Source organism: Ammospiza caudacuta, chromosome Z (assembly GCF_027887145.1).
Source record: "Ammospiza caudacuta isolate bAmmCau1 chromosome Z, bAmmCau1.pri, whole genome shotgun sequence".
NCBI classification, from domain to species: Eukaryota; Metazoa; Chordata; class Aves; order Passeriformes; family Passerellidae; genus Ammospiza; species Ammospiza caudacuta.
This window is the reverse complement of record NC_080632.1, coordinates 23,138,012-23,161,556: the sequence shown is the minus strand read 5'-3', so window position 1 is coordinate 23,161,556 and position 23,545 is coordinate 23,138,012. Positions and strand designations below refer to the sequence as shown.

Below are 23,545 nucleotides of genomic sequence, written 5' to 3'. Positions count from 1 at the left end.
GATCCATGTGACTCATTCTAAGGGTATCACCTTAGGAGGTTCTTACTGCACAGCTGGTGGCTTGTAAATTCCCATCCTACCTTGGGACATGCTATTTTTGTTGTGTGGCTGAGCTCACAGGTACTATGAAGAACACAGACTTAGGTCTGTGTCTCACTGTTTGAAAATCTTGTCAGTCATTCCTCTTGGAAAACTTTTGCATTGAGAACTTCCAGCCTTTGATCCTCTTGAAACCAGCTAGGGACCATTCCAGCAGTTCTTGTTTGAAGTTTTTTGTTGCAAGTGTAACATTATATAACAACATAGAAATATCATGTAAATCTTCCTTTCACCCCTGTACCGATGGAAAGGTCATCTCAGCTCTGCTGTGCTCCTTTGGGAAGCCAGAACCTTCTCTTAATAGTTGCCTACAACATAAAGAGCAGTTCAAAACTGTTGTTCTGTTTGGAACAGCAGCCAAAGTCCTGGCCTAATTGTTCTATTGAGTGGAAAAATGTTTTATCGGTGCTGAATGTTTTATACAGAACATGCTTTCCTAGCTGGCAGAACTTAAAGAAAACCCAAAGATCTTGTTGCATGGTTACCAGAAGACATATGATAACTGTCTGGGCCTGTTTGTGGCACTGCAAGGTTAGGTTATTGACTCCAGCAACCTTGCAGTCTTGATTTGTTCACACATAGAGGAATTGTGCAAGTAATGTACATCAGTTTTGCAGAAAGATGGGGAAGCATTCCAGTCAATTAAAAATATGTGTTCTGAATTTTTTCATTCCACCAAAAAAAAGGTGTACAAATATTGGTGAGAATATGTTCGGTATTCTAAATTTCTAAGGAAGCAATCTTTGTTGTTTAGTCCTAAGCTATACATGGCCTGTGGTAGAGAGGACAAATTAAAAAAATACTGAAGGTATTTTTTTTTCTTTCATCTAGCAGCATTCCAAAGAGCATCTGTGAGCACTGAGTGAAAAAAACATGGCAGCTAAACCCCATGTCATTAATACCAAGTTTGTTTAGTGTCTGTATTTGTGGATCAGGAAGATAGAAAGTGCTTCTAAATGTTGTCCTTAAGCTGTGAAAGACAGGTAGTCTTCAGCAATTTTACTAGTTTACTCCTTACAGTCAAAAACACAGTGAAGTGTCATAATTTCTACATTTTTTAAATGCTTTCTACAGTTGGAAAGTCAAATTTTTTTCCTTTCTAAGATAATTTTCCTGTGTGGATGTTAAAAAGTGTAAAAAAAAATCTGTTAACCTCAGGATTTTTATTTTGTTTCAACTGCATTTAAGACTATCCAGTGAAAAGGAAAGCAGAGGAAGTGGATCAAAGCAACTATTTTAGCAGAAGATTATTCAAAACAAACAAACAAAATGCCAACTAAAACATCAGTTGCCGATGTTGAATTTTAAAAGAATATCTAGTCTCAGCCCAGGAAACCCTAGTTTCAGGTTTTTTGCCTTGCAACTTGCTTATTTTTTAATACAATCTTGAGATGGTTCTGTTAAGTGCCTTGTGAAGTAAGTATTGCACAAAAGAAAGAAATGATTGCTACTAGTGTACTGGTTAGACAGGTCTGTAAATTGATAGGTGAGTATATTCTAAGAGAAATAAAGACAGCTAGTAATTTCTTTTCATTTTGGTCATTGTTCCAAATTATTTTGAAGCTGGACATTGCTAACTGAAGAAATGCTGAGTAGGAGACAGGTAGGAATTCTAAGTGTAGTAGGTTGAAAATAAAGGGGATTTTTTTGCCTTAAACTTTGCTTCAGGACTATAGAAATCTGAAATTAGACAAAGGGCTAGTCTGTTTCTTGAAGTAAAAATGTATCTGATGGAGATTTGATATGTGAAGATTTTAGAAACAAACTTTGGTAATATTTACCAAATCTTTAACAAAGATGGCATTAAAAAAAAAGATTAATCTTTCTCCAATAATGTGTAAATATGGATCACCAGTTCAAGGATTTTCTACACTGTACTAAGAATGCACTTCCTATGCACTATAGAATGAAAGCTTGGGAGATTCCTGCAGAACAGGGAGGAATCCCAATAAGCTTAGATGGAGATTTCTCAGGAGGAGTGCAGCTGCAGGCTCATAGTCACATAATTAACCCTATAGAAAATGGGAGCAAGTTCTTGTGAGGTCTTGGAGGTGTCCAGTGGTAAATTACAAGCCATCCTGAGAAATGGGAACAATCTACTCTACTGCTGGTCTTACCCCACATTCAGCACATTGTGGGGCATTTATTTCTGCTGCAGTCCATGGAAACATAAAAATTACATTTTACACTGTAAATCACTGTAAATTACTCAGACAAAAGGCTATGTATTAGTGCAGTCTGTTAAAGTAAATGCATTGCAGTTCTTCCAGCAGTGCTGTAAGTAGTGTTCCTTTGATTCAACATTATCAACCATCCTTCTGCAATAAGAAGAGAAGGAAAAATTCATTAATTGCTTCTAAAGCCTTGTTTTTTATAGCTCCTCATTGAAAACGGGTTGGTTTGTGTATTCCTGTTTAAATTCCAGACAACAACTTAAAACTTTCAGTGTCTTCTGTTTGGTCCTGGTAAGACACACTTCAAAAATTTGGCAAAAGATGTGTTAGTGTGAGTTTATTGTCAGCAGAGACAGATCAAATTCTTCACTGCCTTTACCTGTGTCTACATTTTTTTGTCTGACTTGAGGCAAACTGCATGTCATCTAAGTGACTTGGACGATGCTGCTACAGAAAAGATGCTTCCTCTATTTGCAATGCTGGCATTGAGAAAAAAACCCAAATATGAATAATACGAAGCCCATGGGAAATGCGTAACTCATAAGTATCCTAAAGTAGTTTCCATTTCCTTTTATTTCATTGACTTCTACTGTTTGTCTCTTGTCGGCTGGACAGGTCCCTCATACCACCTCTCTCTGGTAATGGCTTTAATCCAATCTTTCTCACAGAAGTGATTCAAGTTTGAGAATTTGCCTCATTTTTCTCTCTTCATTACTAAAGCAACAGTTCTGAAAGTGACTGAGATGTCTCTGAAGGCTGCAAATGGTGGGTTAAACCTCCTTTTGCCATTTTCAGCCCATGCCAAAATCAGGCTTCTCCCGCCTGTGTGTGCAGGAGCTCCTCACGGTAGGTGGGTTCAGGCTTCAGGCACTGGCATTGCCAGTCCCAACTTTCTGTTGAAAGCTCACCAGACTTCTAAAGAGCTGCATCACACTGGAGCAAGAAATCCTGCTTTCTTCTCAACACTTGGTCTCCTGGATCATTACCATGACAAAGGAGGATTATTGACTTTTTAGTCATGATGCTTTTGATTTAAGGCCTGGTTTGATTTGGGGCAATAGTGTTCATTGGCCCAGAGAAGCAATGGTCTCCTCCAGGTGAAGAGCAAGCAGAGAAATGTGCTTTTGAGAAGGAGGAGAAAAAGGGAAAGAATTGGCTGAAGAGGCTGAATGGAAGCTGTAATGGATGCAGTTTGTCTCTGGGAAGGACCCAAAAGCAGCCCATGATTCCTTAAGACAATTAAAAGCAAATTGTCCGGCTGAGTGATCCCAGAGCAAGGAAGATGCTCCCCAGACTATAATTCAAGGGGTTGAATGGCCCTCAAAAACTGAGAGCAGAAAGGAAAAAAACCCCGAAGATGAGGCAAATGATGGAACAGATGTGAGTGCTTTTGTTGGGAAGACTTGGAGGCTAGCGGGATGGCGATAGGCTAATTTGAGGCGAATAATGCCAGGTTCCTTTCATATGCAGAGTAGCACTTTGATCCAATGTGGATGAAAGTACTGAAAAGTGGAGAGGATGGCAGGGGGTCTTTTGTCTTTGACAAAAAAGGCATCTGCCAGGCTCTAACTCCCCTTTCCCCACCCCCTTAGCCTAGCAGGCCACTCCAACAATGCTGGCAAAGGGGACAAGTGTCTCCTGACAGCTGAAGAAATCTCCAGGAGGAGAATGAGGTTTGCAGCAATATGTATACTGGAGAGCTTAATCGATTTTTTCCACAGTACAAAAAGGGAGAGGGTTGGGGGAAAACAGGGATCACAGTGAAAATGGGATGTGGGAGATAAAAAAAATCCCTTTCTAATAAACTTGTTACTTTTGTTCTCAAAATGCATCTTTTCAGAAGATGCTTTGATGCTAGTATGAATACACTTAATGGAACAGAGTAGGATGGAGTTGCTCGAGAGGGTGTGTGAAATGAGGAAGAATAGTCTTGCAAGGAGGATGAATGTAGAGTGATTTCTGTGCATTCCAATACAGGAAAGATCTTGAAAATAGTAAAATAGTGTCATGCAAGAGATGTCTGCAAAACAGAAGAATACTTTTTGTACCACCTACTGGAGAAGCTCAGATCTACCCAAATTCTTAGGTTTAATTTCTAAGAAAAAACAAAAATTTCATTTTAACCTTTCCATATTTGCTGTTTTCTTAACTGCTTGGAATTACTAGCAATAAAAGGACTGCAGGATTGGATGGGGATTTTAGAAGATAAGCAATATTTGTGCCTAGCAAATATAGCAATTTCAGACCAGCTGCTGATGTGGTACCTGCTTCTGCTCTGTTGACTTTCTTCAGTTTTTCACACCTGGTAAACAAGACTGATGTCCAGTTTGCAGAGTTTGATGGCTGTGGTCTTCTTTAAGCATCACTTTGCACCCAGTCTAATGTTTTCTTTGAGAAGTAATGACAGATAATGAGTTATCAACTTCTGAGCAAGACCCATCTCAGAAAATTAAATCCTTCAAGGACAGTAGGTTCAGGAATCTTGACCTTTTTTTTTGAGACCCTGACAAAGTTTATCCATTACTGTTTACTGGAGATAACCTTCTCACTAGGGCAGAGATTTAAGCAACCTCTGATATCGCAAACAGATCCTGCCCCTTTACCCCTCTCTTTCTGCTGAGGACTTTCAATTCCCCCAAGAAGGTAGGAGTGATAGAGGAATTGAGAGGAACTATCTAATTGCTTTGAGAGGCTGTACCCTTACACTGATGGCAAATTGTAATCCTGTGTAGCTGTTCAGTAGGTGTGCCATCATCCCCTCTCCAGCAGATGCCACCGTTCTGTTCAGACCAGCTGATGTGGAGAGTATTTTTGACAACAGAATTTCCTGTACTCCAGCTGTGCAAAGCCTGATGCATGAATTTCTGTAACTCATTAGGGAGGGCTGATTGTCAAGGACATTGATGCTCTCTTGATTTCTGCCTCTTTGTTGTGTCTTGATTTTCTTGCTTCTGGTGCAGAAAGACACGAGCTACTGCTGCTGTACTCAAAGGAGCAGAGACAACCCCTGTCCCTCACAGCGCCAAGGTGGAGGTCCACTCTCTATGTGGGGGACTTCAGGTGGTTCTTGTGCGAACCTCCCCTCATGTACTATGTACAGTGATAGGATGCAGGTGGTCTAAGTGGGGAAATATGTTGTTTGTGGGAAAGCCTGAGCTGTCAGGGAATAGCTGTAATCCTCCATGACAAAAGAAGAAAAGCAGATGATGCACTGCTGCTCAAACCACCAATATGGCCATGGAGTCCCAGGCAGTTGTGGTTAGGGTGGGATGTTGGAGTCTTGAGCAGTGTGCTGGGACACTTTGTTCTTTGAGATGAAACATGAACAATCTCATTGTAAAAGGTCCTTTGTGCTTTTCTATTTGGGCAGGCAAGCCCTTCAGCTGCTGCCGTCCTGAAATTTCTTCATATGTCCAGTATCAACTCTCACACCCCCAACCAGAAAGGTGGACTCTTAGCAAAGGCCACAGAGCTGCCAGAGCTGCCTCACTGGGGCAGTTGTTTGTCATGTCAGCAGTAGCATTAGAGATATGGAGGACGAGGGGGTGAGTTGCCTCTGTTCCTGTGACTATTTGTCATCCTCATAACTGTAGGTCATCATTGAAATTTATGCTGTGTTTTTGAGCAGATTGATGTCGCTCTTTGCAGCCTACTGTGTGCTCACAGGAAGGAAGATGCCTGTATGGCTTGGCCTGGCTGCTGCAGTGCAGGCCCAGTCTGTGTAGAGGCAAGACAATCTATTTCACCTGAGGCACATTGCAAGGGAGAAGGGAAGAGGTCTGTTTGGACCTGAGGGTAGCGTGCAGAGCAAGTGACAGCAGTAGTACAGGCTGCAGGGGTACAACAGAGAGAGCAAGATTGTCCTTTTTCTCATGTCTCACCCAGCAGGCTGGTGTTTTCTCCCCAGAAGCAAGTTACCCTCTACTGATTTGTGTTTGGATGAAAATCAAACAGTAAAGATTGCAAAGCCTCTTTGATGTGCTTAGTCTACACTGAGGCAGTGCTACCTGACCAGCTCAGGAGGCTGCTGCATTTCCTGACTGCTGTCTGGACAGGGACTGTCTGGTCATTGTTTCGAAGTCTGAAAAAGGGCATACTGCTTTAATGGTAAATAATCAAGCAGGTGGTATCCAATTGCTTAAAAATAGGCTATTCTCATGGCCTATTTTTGTCCAGCCAAATTGTACATGTGACATTTTCCTGGCATGACCTAGCAGTCATGGCTGTAGAAGTCCCATATTTTCAGGATGGGTTTGGTTTGTCTCTCAGTGAACGTTGTCTGGTCATCAGCATCCACCAAGAGTTCTCTGAAGCCAAACAAATGGAAAATAATGACTTTGGAGTCTGATAAACTCTAGCCTGCATGCAAACCTTTGTTCAAATGTAAAGTGGTTTCAATTTGGTTTTGTTCAATTTACTTTAAAATATAACAGAGGTCCTTTGCAAGATAGGCACTGCTTAGTTATATGTAACTTACCCAAGCATCTACACGGAGTTATTATTTTAGTTGAGTGCAGTTTGTACCAATAAAGTGAATTCTTTCCCTTTTTACACAAATGAGATGTGAGTGAATGTTGCTATTCACCCTCCCAGAATTAATGCTCTGTTTTGTGCTTTCATATTGGGTTACATACGCAGTGGTTTGGATCCAAAGAAGTAAGTCTAGCTGTAGTGGGGACAGCATGATTTCAAGTCTGATGGAATTTGCACCTTTCTGTAGAAGACAGATGATTGTGGTGGGGAAGTTGCACCTGTTTGTTTCTACATCTGCTCTGTAATCCCAAAATTTGGTTCACATAGTCTCAGTACAGTGAGTATGCTTACTCATGTGTGAGTTTCATAGTGTTGGCAAATACATTCAGTTCTCGAGTGCCTTTGATGGTGTTTGAGGCAAATGTCCAGGAGGAGTTAATTACACAGAGAGCTTACAGAGCTTACAAAATAACACTCTCATGGGTAATTTTTGAAAAAATTCAAAGCAGTATATCCGAGCTTACTTCCTTTAAAAATAAAAATAACAGAGCAGTAGGTAGTCAGAAAGGTTGTTACAGTTGTCCAGTTTTGGTGTGAAAACCAGTGGTAGCCTGGTGTAAGCATGAAGAGATGTGCTCGCAAGAGATGGTAGTGTTTTACTTGCCAGGTGGTGACAGAGGCCTGGTCCCTGCACAGGAGAGTATGCAGCTCCATGCCTCACCGAAGATGCCCACAGGCATCCCATGTTCAGCCTGGGGAGCTCCACCCCAAGTCTTTCCTTGGCTTCCTGCCTCTCTGGAGCTTGGTGGGTGCTGTCTGCAGTGGCTGGAGGTACAGAGATTTTGCATCTGTTTGGCTTCAGAGACCCCTGTTGGTCCAAAGTGCTCTCTTGTACCCTTTTAGTGGCTGCCACCCTCATGGGCTGTGCAGTGCCCATGGCAGGAGACACTTGGATCAGCCGCCAGTGTCTGGGTCAGCCCTTGGGAGAGCTCTGCTGTGCTGGAGGTGGGGAGGCAGCCACATCTGGAGAGTGATCTTGTCTGATCGTCTCTCTTTTTGGGCAACAGAGAGGTCCCTGGGCAGCCAGATAGTTTTCCTTGAGGCCAAGGGGATGGGAATGTTTGCATTCCCAGGAGAAGGCTGAGGAGGAGGGAATGCTGTCAGCACCCTGCCTGGGGAGGCAGTCAGCTGGGAGAGACTGAGTGCTGAGCCGCTGCAGGGAGAGCAGCTTCCTGTGTGCCCCAGCAGCCACCACTCTTCCCTGGCCTGCTCCAGAGAGCCATTCCTGCCTGAAATAGGTGTGGTGTCTGAGAGGAGACACAAAGCAGGAAACAACAGCCTGTGACTGTTCTTGCAAATGAGGAAGGAAGGGCAAACAAGGAGAAGCCATGCTTTGTTTAGGAAGGTGGCTGAGGAGATATGAGGATAGGAGCCTGTCAGGCCCTGGGGCTCTGTGGTGATCAGGCAAGCTGTCATCTAAGGGAGCAAGGTTGCCCCTGCTTCTGCCTGCCCATTTGTAGCATTTGTATTCATCAAGTCACAGGCAAAACCCCATTGAGTTAAACGTGGCGAGTCCATTCCCCCTGAGCAGCCGGGATCCAAGGTGTGAGTAGCTGTGGCGCTGTAGGAGGCATGGATTGGTGATGTCTAGACTGGCAGGCTCAGAGCAGGAGCAGCTTCAGAGAGCCTTCAGCCAGTGGCTGTGTCTGTGACCTTCTCATGGGATGAAAAGAGAACTTACCAGGAACTCTGTCTTTTCCTCCCTTCTCCCCCTCCCTCAGGTGGTCTTTGCTTTGAATCAGACTCTCTTGCAGCAGGAGAGCCTCCGAGCAGGCAGTTTCCAGATCCCCTATACGACAGAAGACCTTATCAAGCATTACAACTGTGGGGACCTCAGCTCCATCATCTTCAACCATGACACTTCTCAAGTGAGTCTTGCCGCTGCAGCCCTTGTGCTACACACATCTCCCTGTAGTGCTAACCCCTGTAACACGTGTGCTCGTCTCTCACTCCTTTCTGGGTGAGGGCCAGGGGCATGTTTCTGGCTCCCTGGCACATCTGCTTTCCTGAGCCTTCTGTTCCAGGAGTTTGCACCACCTCAAGCAAAGTTTGCTTGAGTTTGCACCCAAGCAGCAAAGGTGCACCTGGCTTTCCCTTTTGGATGAGTGCTGTTTTCGCTTTAGCATCAAAGCTCTGTGAGTTAATAATTTACTTTCTTAAGGATCCTGTGGTATTAAGCTAGTTTAGGTATGAGCAAACCTAATGCCAACAGAAAGCAGCAGCAGGCTCTCTTCTGTGAATAAGAACAGAGAAATGCACTTGTGGCTTGGACACTTTTGTAAGGCTGGGTGAGTTACAAGCTTTTTAATGTTCCCTATTAGTATGATTGTGTGCTGTGGACAAGGCCCAAAGGAGAGAAATGGAGTGAAACAAAGAAAAGATAGATTTAGACTGAATGTGTAGGAAAAGAGACCTTCTGAGACTTCACAGACTTGGGTTTATGGAGATGGTTTCCTAAGCAGCACAATGGAATGTAACACTGATCTTTAAACCATGAGAAAATGCCCAGCAGGGACTAATTTGGCCTATTTGGGCTGTTAGATTAACTAACCTCAGGCTGAGACATCGGGCCTCTCTGTTCTTGTTTGTGAGATATTGCCTGGCAATTCATGCACATCAGTGAAAACACAGGCTCTGTCCTTCGGGTGCTGAATAGGTGTTGGTACCTGAGCTTTCTGTGCTGAATAACCATTTTGCTGTGGCATACAGTGCAGAACTGCAGAGCTGCAGAGCCATACTAACTCCTGCTTCTCTGGTGCCGAGCTTTGTGTGTGTGCTGCTGCCTCCCCATCCTGCACACCCACCCTCCTGCAGGTGCAGGCATCCTGGTCTTCAATGCTGCCTAGCTTTTACACCGTGCACTCCATGCACAGGTTTCAAAGCATTTCTCAGAGGAGACCAGCATTTTAAGAGGATGCAGATGCTGCACCACTATCCTGTTTCGATGTTACAGACTGCAGACATTGCCCCTAGGTCCTTGGAGAGAGCAGTTCTGAGACCAGCATGTTGCCAAGGGAAAAACTGTCCTTTATTTAATGTGAGTGGCTCCACCTCAGGGCATTCTCCTTGGCAGCAGAGCTGAATACTGATAATGTGCCATACTGACAGTTTATGTTTGAAGTAGAACTTCTCCATAAGTTGTATTTGACTCCATGTTGCCCAGTAGATGACTACATCTGGGCTAACTACCCTTTGGAGAGATTCTGTAATAGTTTCTGGAGGAATCCAAAGTCTCTGCATCTGCTGCAGCCTTGCATGGGAAAGCACCTGGCTTATTAGTGGGTCTGCTCTCCAGAAATCACTGCTTGCAGGCCCCTTAGTTAACCATCCCCATAACTGAATGCCTAAAGCTACTTGTCAGGAAGCCAGGATTGCTGCAACAATAGCAGACCCACATTTTTGCTCCAATGGCAAGAGGTCAGGGTAGTGTGCAGCCACAGCTGTCCTTGGGGGCCCCAGGGGAGGAAGCCAGCATTTTAAAAGATACCGTCAGGACAGGGCAAGTGGAGGTGGTAACGCGTTCCTTCTTGACAAAATCTTACCCTCTTAAAGTTTAGAGATTTTTTTTTAGCTACTTCAAATTGCACGGTTATTCTTTGGCAGCCTGAGGGCTCTGATACCAGTCAAATTCTCTTAGAAGAGCATAATTATTTTTATAGTTATGTCATACCTGTGGCAATTTAAGAAAGAGGTATGTAGCTAAAGGCAGTTAGGGGCAAATACTTACTTGCTTCAACTGAACAATCAGGGTTTAGGGTCTTCAACGTGGCAAAATGATAGTATTTGTTGACTTTCAATTAAAAAAATCCATCTGGCTAGCTCATGAAATGATGCATTGAGAGAAATGAAGCACCATGCATCATTAGAAGTTTATTAAGTATTTTTTTAGCTTGCTTTGGGTTTTGTCCTACTGGCTGTGCCTTGGGGGATGAGGCAGTTGCTACACTCTGTGTGGAACAAAAATGCCTGTGCATAATGGCTGCCTCTGAAGTAAATTCCTGTTTCATGAAGACTTTTTTTTTCTACCTTAGGTCCCAAATTTCATTAATGCTACACTTCCAGCCCATGAACGCATTACTGCCCAAGAAATAGACAGCTACTTCCGGCAGGAGCTCATCTACAAACGAAATGAGCGAATGGGCAGGAGGGTGAAGGACCTGCTGGAAGAGCACCCAGACAAGAGTTTCTTCTTTGCATTTGGAGCTGGTATGTGACTGTGGTGCCAGTTAACCTGAACTCATCCTTCCCATATAATTCAAAAGCATTTTGCAAATGCTTGCCTCACTTTAAAGAGAGGTCAGTATTTTTGCTGTGGCGGACACAGAACTCAGCTTTCCCCCAATAGTTGTACCCTAGTAGGAAAACCTTTTCAGTGTAGGAGACTGTTTTTCTTCAGTGTGCAAAGAGCTCACAGTGCATGTGCTTACTGCAATATCTCTTAATTACAGACATACTTGTTGTATGAGGAGGCAAAGATACTGAATCAACTGCAGTGCATGCCCAGGAGGTCATCAAAATACACGCGTGTTTATTGTCTGGGCAGGCAATGCAAGAGGATGGGAGCAATAGGGAGCTGAGATGAAAGGCTGCATACCTGAGGCTGCACCAGTGCTTGAATTAACCTTTCAGGACATGGTCAAAAGATGAATATGCCAAATTGTGTGAATCTAAGGGACTCAATAAATGCAAGGGAATAAGCAAGGCAAAATTTTGCCCTTCTCTTCTTCCTGCACCTCCTTACCTCTTTCACTGTGTTTCCACAAGGAAGTTCTGTCTGCTACTATTTTGGAGCAGCACAGTAGGCTCAGCTGGGGAGAACCTACTCCATTTTATGCCTCTTAGCAGTCAGCAGGACTCTACAGGCACATCCAGCAGCACATCCAACTCAATAAGGCTAGCATCCACGCTTCAGACTAGGGCTGGGTAGAGGGTGTGAACTACACGATTGTTTTGCCATGACTCCCATCTTTTACTCTAGCTCCAGGGAAAGGAAGATGTTAGGATCAGCGTTAAAAAAGGTAGGTGCTAATTCCCAGAGAAGTATCACATCCCCTCCACCATGAACCATATGGCCTTTGGGAAAGGGGGAAAACTGAGACTGGTGTCAGCATCCATGTGTGGTTTTCTAGTCTTAGTGCATATTGCTTTGGTGAGGATGAAAGATCTAGACAAGGCAAGGAGAATACTTACTTAAACACTAAAGGCATTTGTATTCAGAGTCTGTGAGAATTTCTGTGTTGGCAACAGGGAGTTGTGGTTACAAATTTACCCTAACAAGGGCCAAATGTGTGAGAGCTGAGATGTTTGTTCAGATGTGTGTGAAGATTGTAACTTGCAGTCTTCCTGCAATATCACTGCTCTGTGGAACTTCTGTGACAAGGAGCAATGAAGCAGGCCCTGGTTGTGTATATTCTGTAGGCTAAGACCAGGGCATTGCTGCACTCCATTGCTGAAGTTCTCACCACATCTGAACCTGCTGCACTGATGTTTCTGACAAAAGCATGCACCAGCCCCAGGTCCAAGTTGCATCTGTTGCAGGTGGCTACTCTTCTGCCAGGAGGCCAGTTGATGATATTTGGGCTTTGGTTAGTGCATCACAGCTTGAGTGATGAGCAGCCCACGTAAGCAGACATATGTGTTGCTCTGACATGTCCCGAGAGCAAGATCCTTTGATAGGAGAGAGCTTCTTCCCCTCCCTGCAGACTCTCTGAATCCCAGCAGCTGCAAATCTCGTCTTTAGATGGTTTTGTGTCATTTGTTTCCCCTTCCATCAATTTCTTTCTGTTCCTACCCCTCTGCACAGACTGTCTTCAATGTCACAGGTGTGCACAGCACTGCCTCAGAGCCCAGAAGCACTGCAGGAGCAGGACAGATACCTGTCCTTCTTAATTTCTCAGCTTTCTTGTTCTCAGCATTCATGCAGTACTAAAATCCTTTCCCAGGCTTGCTGAAATCTTGCTTTTCTTTTTCCTGTTATTTTCCCAGTTCCCTTTTCTGTGTCCTGATTGCCAATATTTCTATACTGCAGCACTCCCAGGAGCCTTGTGCCTAAATGAACACCCTCGATCTCTGGCTATGTGTACATGGCTTGATCTCCAAGAACCCGGTGTGCTCTTCTCATGCTTTTCCATCATACTTTTGAACCCAGACAGCTTCCCTGTCTTCTCTGGGGACTTTGGACTGATTTTGTAATTGTCTCTAATTACTCTCTGGCTTTGATACCAGTCTGTACTCTGTTCTCATCTGCTCTTCCAAATAGTTCTGTTCAAAGGATAGTGCCAGCCTCCCACATTTAGCAGCACAATTCTTGATTACACCCTTGTTTGACTGCATGAGGTTTTTTGGTGGGTTTTTGTTCATTTGTTTATTTGTTTCATTTGTTTCTTATAAGCATCTAAATGAGAATTAGCATCATAGGATATATTGCAGAAAACAGATCAATTTTTACAGATTTCTGAGGTTTCCTGAGTGCATATTGCAATTATGAATGCAGTCTTTCATTGTTTTCCAGCAAGCTAATTCAGCCGTTTGCTTATGCAGATTGCTGTATGTGATAGATAATTATGTGGAAGAGTTATTTTTATGCCAGCAAGCAGTGAAGATGAACAAATATCTTGTGATCAGTTTTAAGCATTGTTTGGAATTGTACTGCTGTTAATTACTGTGAGAAGGTTCCAGGAAAGTCCTCATACAAGGCAGGTTAGAATGAGTAGTAGGAAAAGAGAAGCAGAAAAAAAGGCTATAGGAATGGAAATAAATCATGATGGCGTGGTGGCTTGCCCTCTTCTGACCACTAATGAAGAAAGTATCTCCTAGCAGTTGCTTATAACCTGCAGGACAAGGTTGTATTAAAATGGTAGTAGGATATTTAAGGGTCTCCCAGCCAGCAGAGAAGACTTTCAGTTGTTTTCTTTACAGATTTTTTTCACCCTGTGAAAAAAGCAGCTAGGCTTTTTGTAAGGAAAGTTCAGTCTTTTAATTAACAAAACACCATTGAAAAAACAACTTTTATCATCAATTATATGCAAGCAAGATCATGGTTTGTGGGTGACTGTGGTATTACATATACTTTTTCTTGTTATTTAAAGTACTCTTGATATTTTTATTTTAAACAGAGGAAAATCAGAAAATACTGATTTATTTTATATGCTCACTGGATTGATAGGATTTAGAGAGGTGTAACACATTGTGCAAAAGAAGTCTTCTCCCTTTTCAGGTCTTGATATAGCTGCATGACTATAGATGTTATGTTATTGAATTATGTGTGGTAATTTGGGCCATAATCAATTTGATCATTAGATTCATTACATTTTATGCCTTTTTAAAAAACAATGAGGCAGACTCTCCCTATGTTTGGTCAAAAATACTTCACAGTCAGAGCTCATTTCTGGAACTATTTTTGTTTGGAAGTAATTTGCACCAAAGCGGAGAACTAAAAACCAGCAGATTTTGCTGAAAAGATCCAAAACACTTTGCTTCTGGCCAGAGTGCAAACGAGGAAAGTTTCAAGCCAAAGTAAGTCTCTTTGAGGGAATTAGAAGAAAGCATGGGAAGAGAGAGCTGGCAATGCCAGCAGCATTCCACTATGTTCAGTAAAAATTTGTCTTAATTGTGGACAGGCCTTTATGTATGGCAGCACCAGGGTTACAAGCCAGGCCTACTCCCTTTTGCCAGTGGTAGAACTTGTGAAGCAAATTCTTCAAGCAAGCCAGCTATAATCTTTCACCTGCAGTCTTCCTTCCCAATGCATTTCTAATTTCACTGCATTCTGGAGCGGCATGTTCAGGCTCTGGATGCTAAGCGAATGTGAGTGATGGCACGTGTGATTCCATGTAATGCCAGCCAGGTAATGCCGCAGGTTTCTGGTTTATCTAGGAAGGGAACACTGACAACGTGAGAACTGCATTGTCCTGCTGTACTGTGGAGAGTTTTACCACTTGTCCAAGTTTTACAAGGGTGCTGCATGCTGGCTAAACCTTCCCAGAGTTAAGGGATAGTTGATACTGGCAGAGAGCTCTGGAAATTGTCTGATTCATCCCTGTGCTCTGAGCAGGATCATATAGAGCATACAGTTTTCCTAGGACTGGAGTATGGGTAAGGATGAACATTCCAGAATCTCTCTGAGTAATCTCTTCTAGTGTTTAAGCACTGAAGATGCTTTTTCTTACGTGTAAGTCGGACTTCCTGAATATCACTTTTTGTCCATTGCCTCTTGTCCTTTCATGGAACATTACTACTGGAAAAAGTTCTGCTCTGTTTTGCAACCTCCTATGAGGTATTTATGCATAAGTTATGGACCCCCAGCCTTCTCTTGTCCAGACAGAATAGTCTCAGTCTCTCCTAGAATTACACACAATTATGTTCTAATTGTTTCATTAACTTTGTGGCCCTTAGCAGCACTCTCTCCAGTATGTCCTCATCTCTTTTGTACTGGGAAGCATCCATCTAGACACTGGATGGACCCAGCTGTGTGTTACCAGGGCTGAGGAGCAGGAAAGGATCACCCTCCTCATCTGCTGGCAGCACTTCCCCTCACACAGCCCAGGGGGCCATTGGCTGCCTTTGCCACAAGGACACCTTGCTGTCTTAAGTCCTGCTTGATGACCACCAAGACACCACATCCTTTTCTGCCAAACTAGTCTTCAGCCAGCTGGTGCTCAGCCTGTCATGGTGCCTGAAGCTATTCCTGCCCAGGTGCAGAACTTGATTTGCTGAACTTTATGAACTGAGTTTTCTCTCATCATAAATCCATACTGACCCCTCCCAACCATGTGCTTATTGCTGACACATTTGGAAATAATTTGCAGGCTGATCTGCCCCACCACCTCCTGCAGGAGCAGAGGTGTTGCTGAGCAGTTTTTAATTCCCCAGATCCTTCTTCCTGTGCTTCTTGAAGACAAGAGTTACCCTTGCTTTCTTTGAGTCCTCAGGGATCTTCCCCACTTGCCATGACCTTTTGAAGGTAATTGAGAGTGGCCTCTAGTGACATTGAGCAAGCTAACAGAGTTTCTCTGGATGTATCCTACAGGGACTTGTATCCTATAGGGGCTGGTCTATTTGAATATTCCATAACCTGATCCTTCTCCACCCCTAGTGAACCTTCTTTGCTCTAGACTTTCACCCCAGTCATGGGAACCTGAAATTCCTGAAGGTAGGTTTGACCACTAAATAAAGTAACAGAGACATTTAGTACTTGGCCTTTTCCACATTCTTTGTCATCAGGTCTTCTGCCCCTTCGGTGCTTAGATTTTATTTATCTAGTCTACAGTTTACTGCTGACGTGCCAGTAGAGGCATTCCATGTTCCCCTTGATGTTTTTAACCAGATTCAAATCTGGATGGATTTTTCTTCAGCATGGTAATTTTATTCCATTTTATTCATTTAGCTTACTTATGGTTTCTCTTGGAGGAGCTGAAGAATAAGACAGAAAAAAAAAAGTGTTGGGGTTTTTATTTTGTAGGAGGAAGCATACTTAATGGCTTGAGATCTTGACTTTATTTTGACAGACAAGACCTCTGCTGAAGCCAGGTTTCTAGGAGCCAATTTTAAATTCCCTCTAGTCTCTCCTGCCTCTTTGAATGGTTGAGAAACTCCAAAGTGTCAGTTCATGAATAAGAAGTACAGAGGGATCTAAGATTCCTTATATCCCTATGGAAGAAATTACTGACTTCAGTGAGAGAAGCTGGCTGATTTAACAACCACAGAAGCTGGTCCTCTTAATCTTGAGAACACTGGAAAATTCCTTTTTCTCTTAGAGTTATTTTTCCTTGCTCCTGAAAAAAACATCATTCTGAGGCTTTAAAGTATATTGGATGTTGGTAAGCCACCATTAACACAAATAAAAAAAGGATATTGATATCTTCAGCTACCATTTCTTCTAATTTCTAAAGGAAATAACAAATGTGTTTATTTGGCATTAGTCACTGTATGGAGTCAAATCTCCAGGGACTGACTGGTTTTTTTTCCAGACAGAATGTGTTACCACCAACGGTTATCCCAGTCTGCTGTAGTCCACCAAATGGCTTCCTTCAGCTTCTCCAGGTTTTGAGGCAATCCTTGTGATGGGAGAGGTCAGTTTTGTGTCAGCCTTAGGTGCCACATAGGCATGTCTAAACCCTTTTCCATCAATCCTTATGTCATAAAAAGAAAAAAAAACCAAACAACAAAACAACAAACAAAGAAACAAAAACAGTAACAACAACAAGAAAAAAAGAACAAAAAAACCCCAAAAAAACCAACAAAACAAAACGCAAAAAAACCCCCCACAACAACAACAAAAAAACCAAAACAAAACAAAAATTCCAGGGGCAAGTGTGCTGAATCTGAGTGATGTGTTAGGTGGTGCTGTTTCTGTGTAGAGCTGTTCAGTCTTACTTCTTGACATTTTCTGTTCCATCTGGAATCTTTAGATGTGAAATTATGCAGGAAGACCAAGATTTTTTGTCTCTGGGTAAAAAAAGATGGGAGAAAGGATCTGTCAACAGTGAGTGTAAAAAGCAGTCAATGATGTAAAAGTCCAGGATGTGTCTGTCCAACTTCTATGGGTGTTTATACACATAAAACAAAACCAAACAAAAACTTCCCATGGGAATACAACATTGCTCAGGGAAATGAGATATCACTTTGAAATTTGGTGGAAATTCAGAATCCACCATGGAAAATTTGAAGCTGCCATCAGTATATTTGGAATTGGAGAAATGGGCTCCACAGGGAATGTAGATTTACCTATGCCTTATGTTAAAGATTTGAAATGTTTAATGAGTAAGTTCATGAAAAGTCTGTAAGAGGGTGAATATTTGTGGAACCTGGAAGAGGTAAAATAAAGCTGGTGGGAGGAGCAGGAAGACAATGAAATGATAAAATAGATTTTAAAAACAGATTAAATGAGTCCTGTGGGGCCACCTCACTTCTCCCGGGGCTCAAAGGGCTTGCTGATTGCCTGCATGCTTCTGTCTCTGGAATGCAGCAGCATTTTAACTTCCTTGGATGGGAGGAAAGGCTGAGTGCCTGAAGGTGTGCCTGTACCTCTGTAATCTGAGAATGCCAGATACAACAACAAGCAGCTTTGAGACTGTTTTCCTTAGCAGGCTCTTTGAGTCTTCAGAATGCTAATGACAGGGTTTATTAGAACAACAACCCCTGAAGGGGAAAGATAATGTTGTGTGGAGGCAGGACCCACATCCAGCGCCGCAGGGTTCACATGAAGGGCACTACGCCTGACATCTCTGACACCGAAATGAAGAAAGCTTTGCATTTCTCCATTAGAGGCAGTAACCTCTGTTCTAATATATTAGAACAGCTGTCAAAATCAGCCTGGCCAAAATACTGTGCTGTTTCTGCTCAGATACTGACAATCTTCTTATCAGTGCTGGGTTTGCCCATTGCTGCCTTTACTGGGCAACTAAGGTGGGAAAACTTTCATCATGTAATGTGTGTTTTGAGCTAGGGGAATTTCAGGTCCTTGATAACTTTTTTGCAGGAAAGGAAGGAGCGGTGTGTAATGGGAGCAGGTTCAGTGGCAGAGGTGCGTGTGACTAGTGTAGCTCAGGTATTACACTGGTAATTCCTTCTCTTACTGGTAACATAGCGCTGGCTGCTAGCATAGCACCTCTGTAAGGGTCTTCTTGTCTCATAACCTAAGGAAAACTCTCAGTAAATGGATACCCACTAGCTAAGGCTGCCTGCATATAAACTGTTTCTCTTAACTATTTTTTTTTTACAAAACAAGCAATATGGGCATGTAAACTTTTCTTCTCTGTTAATTTAGCCAAAAATTCAGTCTCATAATTGGTGAAAAAGCTTTTTCTCACTATGTTTTGGGGATTGTTAGGGTGTTTGACTTGCCTAAGGGTAAAAATGGGAATCCCTGAGGTAAAAAATACTCACGTCTTACATTTAAGAGGCCTAATTTTCAACAGAAACAGGTAGATTAATATCTTCTTATCTTTCTCAAGAAAAATGCCTTCATTTTGGTTCATTCAAATTGTAACTCTACATGCTTCTTTTCCATGGTATTTGCCATGTTGTACAAGGCCACTTGCACAACATCTACTACTTTGAGAAGTTACGTAGGTGAGTTGATTAGCAAACCACATCACTTTTGAAGAAATGGAAGATTATATTTTTTCCTCCTGAGTGAATTTAAGTTTGAGGCGCTTGATTTAAGCCCTTCCATGTCTAGGGAATGTACTTTCTTGAGCCCAGAGACACCACTGTTCCGCAATTGTACCCACCAGATTTTCCTGTTTCGTTCAAGAGTAGTGAAGTATGGTCCACTAAGACTTTGTAGTAATAAAAGATTTCCACAAAATCATGGTTTTGTGGACAAACACTTATCATGGCCTTAAAAGGATAAAACCTTGGTTCGAAGTTTATGGAGTAGTATTTCATTAATATTTCATCTTGTAGGTAATCAAAGTAAGAATTTTGTTTGGAGGTGTGCAGTCTGAAAAACACTGGAAGCCATGGGAGGGTTGTTTGTATGAGATTTGACCTGCAAGCCTGCAGAAGTGTTTTAATGCAACATCCTTATACTGCTACACCTAATGTGAATTCAGGGATTCTTTAAGTTGACTTACAGCATCACTGGTGCCACCTCATCCCTTTCAATCTTTGTCATTTCCTTCTCCCTGCAGTATTTGTGAGAATACCAAGCTCTTTGTCCTTTGGTTTCTGTTCTGGTACCTGGGCTTTTCGGGACTTGGAAATACTGTGAGAAGAAAGAATTTACTGGATTTAGTATTACATGTTTTGCATTTGATACATTAAATGACAGATTTGGAATTCCAGCCACTTATCTGGTGGCTCTGTTTTCCATATGTTGCTTGGATTATCTAATGCAACTGTGCAAAATTTCCTCCTCCTGATTCTGGGAGAAGTGATAAGTGTGAGCTTGCTACACCTGGGTGTATCATACTCATGCTTGAAAAGAGTGTCTTCCTCTTGAAAAGTGTGTGCAGAAAGCATATGTATGAAGGAAACTGATTTGTAATTTAATTGATCACATCACCTGATTTCCTTCCTTTGCTTTGGATCATAAAAAATACTTTGTATAGCTTTTTTCTTCCATAATTGTACTAGCTGGGTTGAAATTACTCCCAAGTTCTGCATCCCAGTGTGTACTTAAGAAGTCTGTGTTTATGTTAAAGGCAAAGTTATGAAGAATTAATGCAGATGATAATTACCATAAGCATTTCCAGGAAGTTTCTAAATAATTGGAAGATCCATACCTCTGAAACTTTCTTGAAAGTATTTGTTTCAGTGATGCATAGAGTCTCTGGCCCCAAAAGTCTATTCGTGTGCTTGTAGTCCAAATAAACTTCCAGCTTTATGATGTCCCCAGTGGCTGGACTAATTTGTGCTGTTTTGTGATTGCAGTGCTATAATTCTGTGCTTTAGTTGCTCCCACAACATCTTGGAAGTCAGCAGTCAAGATCAGGTTTCCTAACAAAGAGTTTGGTGTCTTTACATCTATGTCCAGTGATTCATTGTCTTGGGATGTTTGTAAATGGTGAGGTCTTGACATGCTTTTGGGGCGGATGGGAAGTGCCATCTTTCTACTAAAGAAAACACAGAATTGTGTATATGTGGGGGTTTCCTTTTACACAACTCTAAGAGGTCAAAGAACTTTATTTGTCTGCTTGGAATAGTCAATTTTATTGAAATTCAGAGAGTAGTATAGTTTTCATTAGTCTTACAGGCTTGGTTTTGGTGAAAAATTAAAATTTATTAACAGAAACAGAAACTTTGTCTTGCAGTATTTCCTAACTCCTTTTGCTAGACACAGAAATATTTGAGACTCACAATGGCTCAAATTTGGGTTCAACAATCTCTGCTGAAACCCAGTCATCTAGATAAAACTTACCCCCAAACTGTCACGGTTACAGAAGCAGCTCTGCAAGCGCTGACAGTAAAAGCTGCAAGCAGGAGACAGGTTTCAGGGCAGGAGGAGCCTGTGCTCTGCAGGATTGGGTATGGCTGTTGAGGAAGGTCAGAAGCACACAATGCCTGGTCAAGTCTGCAAGTGCACATTGGTCCAACTGCATTGTTCTTTGAGCATATTGCCTGTTGGGGTCCCTGCATGCCACCTCCTTTAAGTGCAGATTAAAGGCCTGGGTCTTATTTACTCTCCAGTAGAGCGCATGGCTGAGCTGGTCCACACAACAGCTTCTCAGTTTCTCTTTGAGCTTGAACACCGAAGAATAAAGATTCATGACTCCCCACCCCCTGCCAGAGTAAATTGACCTCTTGGAGGCATCTCTTCACCTAGTGGTGTGAGGATAATGCAGGGCTACGTACAGAAAGAAAAGAGCAAGCTTTCTGATAGGACAGAGCCCAGGGCCTTTCTTTTGGGGAGCATTCAAGTGTGTTAGGCTAAAATAGAAAACAGGTGAAAGAAGCCTGCACCCTGTCACATGACTTACCATCTAAGTCTCCCTTGCAGCAATAGCTGCTTCATCTTAAACCTTGGGGAGTGACTCTTGTGTTTCTTACTGCTGTTTTTGACAATCTGATCTCTCATACACCACTGAGTGCTTTTTGTGATGGTCCCCAGTAATGAGTCAAAAGTTCTGACCCTAGAGAGGCTCCTGATAGAGTCCTGTACCTCAAACCCTCACCCTTCTGCTGCTTTTCAAATCTTGCATCTCACTCAGTTGAACCTGTAGATCCTCTGGGCCACAAACAAGCTCTGTCTCATGAAAAGTGAATGGCCCACCTTTTGGATAGTGAATACTGCATCAGCCAACCCTTTATGTTCCTATCCTAAGTGGCTCCTGATTAATCATGTCTTGTGAAAAATCTAATATCCCATGCCTGTTTGTATTTGTGTGCATCTCTTTCACACACATTTATTCAACTGGTCTGTTCTCTTTTGCACAATATTAGCTCATCATTTTTCTCTCACATGCAGACGCAGTTCATTGCCTTGGCAACAGTGGGCAAAGGCACTCCGTGGAAGTATGTACAGATAACTGTGATAAAAAATACATTATTATCACTGCATTAAATTAAATTTAAAATAAAGAGCCCAGCTATAGAAAATCACTCAAGCAAGTCGACTTATTGAAATGGGATTCATCCATGTGCTACAGTGATTTCCTACATTCCAGTCTAAATCACTGCTCTGAGCAAGGATGACTGAAGATTGATGGAGGAGTAGAATGTTTAATGGTGTGGCATGAGCAGCTATTCAGTAGCTCACTCACACATGAAATCCATGTAACTGTAAGCTCTTAAACTGCCTCAAGGAAAATTATTTTAAGACCATACATTGCCCCATAGATTGCTTATCTTTATGTCTTGTCCCTTTTCTTCTGAAAGATTTGGATTAGGAAAATATGAGTTCAGAGACTTGGCCCTGCTTTTCACTTCTGAAGATGAGATTTGGCTCATGCATTGTTGCCTGCATGAGGTGAATGCCTCATCTGAACTTGGAATATACACTGCCCCTATCCTTGTCAGTTGAGGGGCACTTCTCTACAAGTCCAAGTTGACCAACCTGCCTGTCATTTGAAAGGAATGCATCACCCTTTGGAAACACCCCTTCATCTGCTGTGTAGAGGTAGGGAAGGAGGAGTGAATCCCTCTCCCCTTCCCTTTGCACATACCTCTCCTCTGTGTTGAAGGTGAGAGACAGAAGCTAGGTCTGGCATCTTATATACCTAATGTTTGTTTTACAGTAGCTAATTTTACTCAATTACAATATTTCATTGCTGTCATTCCTGTTCGCTGCTGCACCTGGTCTTTTTTGCTGACATGGTGGAATTCTTGCTTTGCTGTACCTGGAGCTGAGCCATCCTGAAGCAACAGATACCATCAGTACTAGGTTAGGTCAACATAATAGTACATAAGCTTTGCTCCTTCTGAAGACAAAATTTAATCTGAGGAGGTGGGGCAAAATCCATTTACTGTGTGAGAAAATATGGTACCCAATGGGTGTGCATTGCAGTGTTCAGTTAAAAGGTTTCATTTGAGCTAGATTGGTTTATGCTTTTAGGCTCTGGGGGAAAGCTCATCTTGTGCTCAAATGGTACCATCCAACTCATGCCTTCAGCTGGTACATTAAAAGCAGTTTGCTGTTGTGGCATGACAAACTGGTATTTTAGTACTCCAGTTCATTCAACCCCTTTTGGAATGAAAAGTCATTAATCCCTTATGTTTAGTAACCTGATAGTCTCAGCTCTATTAGAATTCTCTTTATAACTTCTTGCTTTCCCTGGCTACTAGAATAATTCTGTTGGTTCTATTGCCATGAATTTATGAACAGATGGTTCATAAATTCAGTATTATCAGAATTAAAGAACAGTATTATCAGAAAACAGTTCTTCTAGAGTTACCCATCAGTTTTAGCACTGTGTACATCTACAGAAGCAAGGAATCACTCCAATTAGTAATTTGCTAAAGGCCAATTTTAATTTATGTAGGCTGTTAAATGAAGAAATGTTTTATGAAATCTGGATCTATGAGGGCATGTGCAAGGCCTTTGTTCTGTCTTTGTTCTGTCTTTGTTCTCTCTTTCTTCTGCTTCTCAGCAGCCTGGCCTGATGACAGATTAGAGTGATGGTGGAAGCTATTCTGTGAGCAGAGCATACAGTCAGGAAAGCTCCTGCAGTCTTTGAGTAGTCATTTATTCACTATGATGCCAAAATACAATCTTACCAGCCATGACAGCTGTCTGAAAATGGAGTAGAGATGTAAATCACAGAATGAGGGCAGAACTATCTAAGTCCTTCTAAAAC

General features: G+C 42.3%; 1 protein-coding gene across 1 annotated transcript in view; it reads left to right on the top strand.

Moving 5' to 3' along the window:
- Positions 1-23,545, top strand: part of TRABD2A (TraB domain containing 2A) — an 81,439-nt gene that overhangs the window by 46,313 nt on the left and 11,581 nt on the right. Inside the window, exons 3-4 of the mRNA XM_058824191.1 lie at positions 8,528-8,674; positions 10,838-11,012. Coding sequence (XP_058680174.1) covers positions 8,528-8,674; positions 10,838-11,012 — 322 coding nt within the window. The remainder of the gene's footprint in view (positions 1-8,527; positions 8,675-10,837; positions 11,013-23,545) is intronic.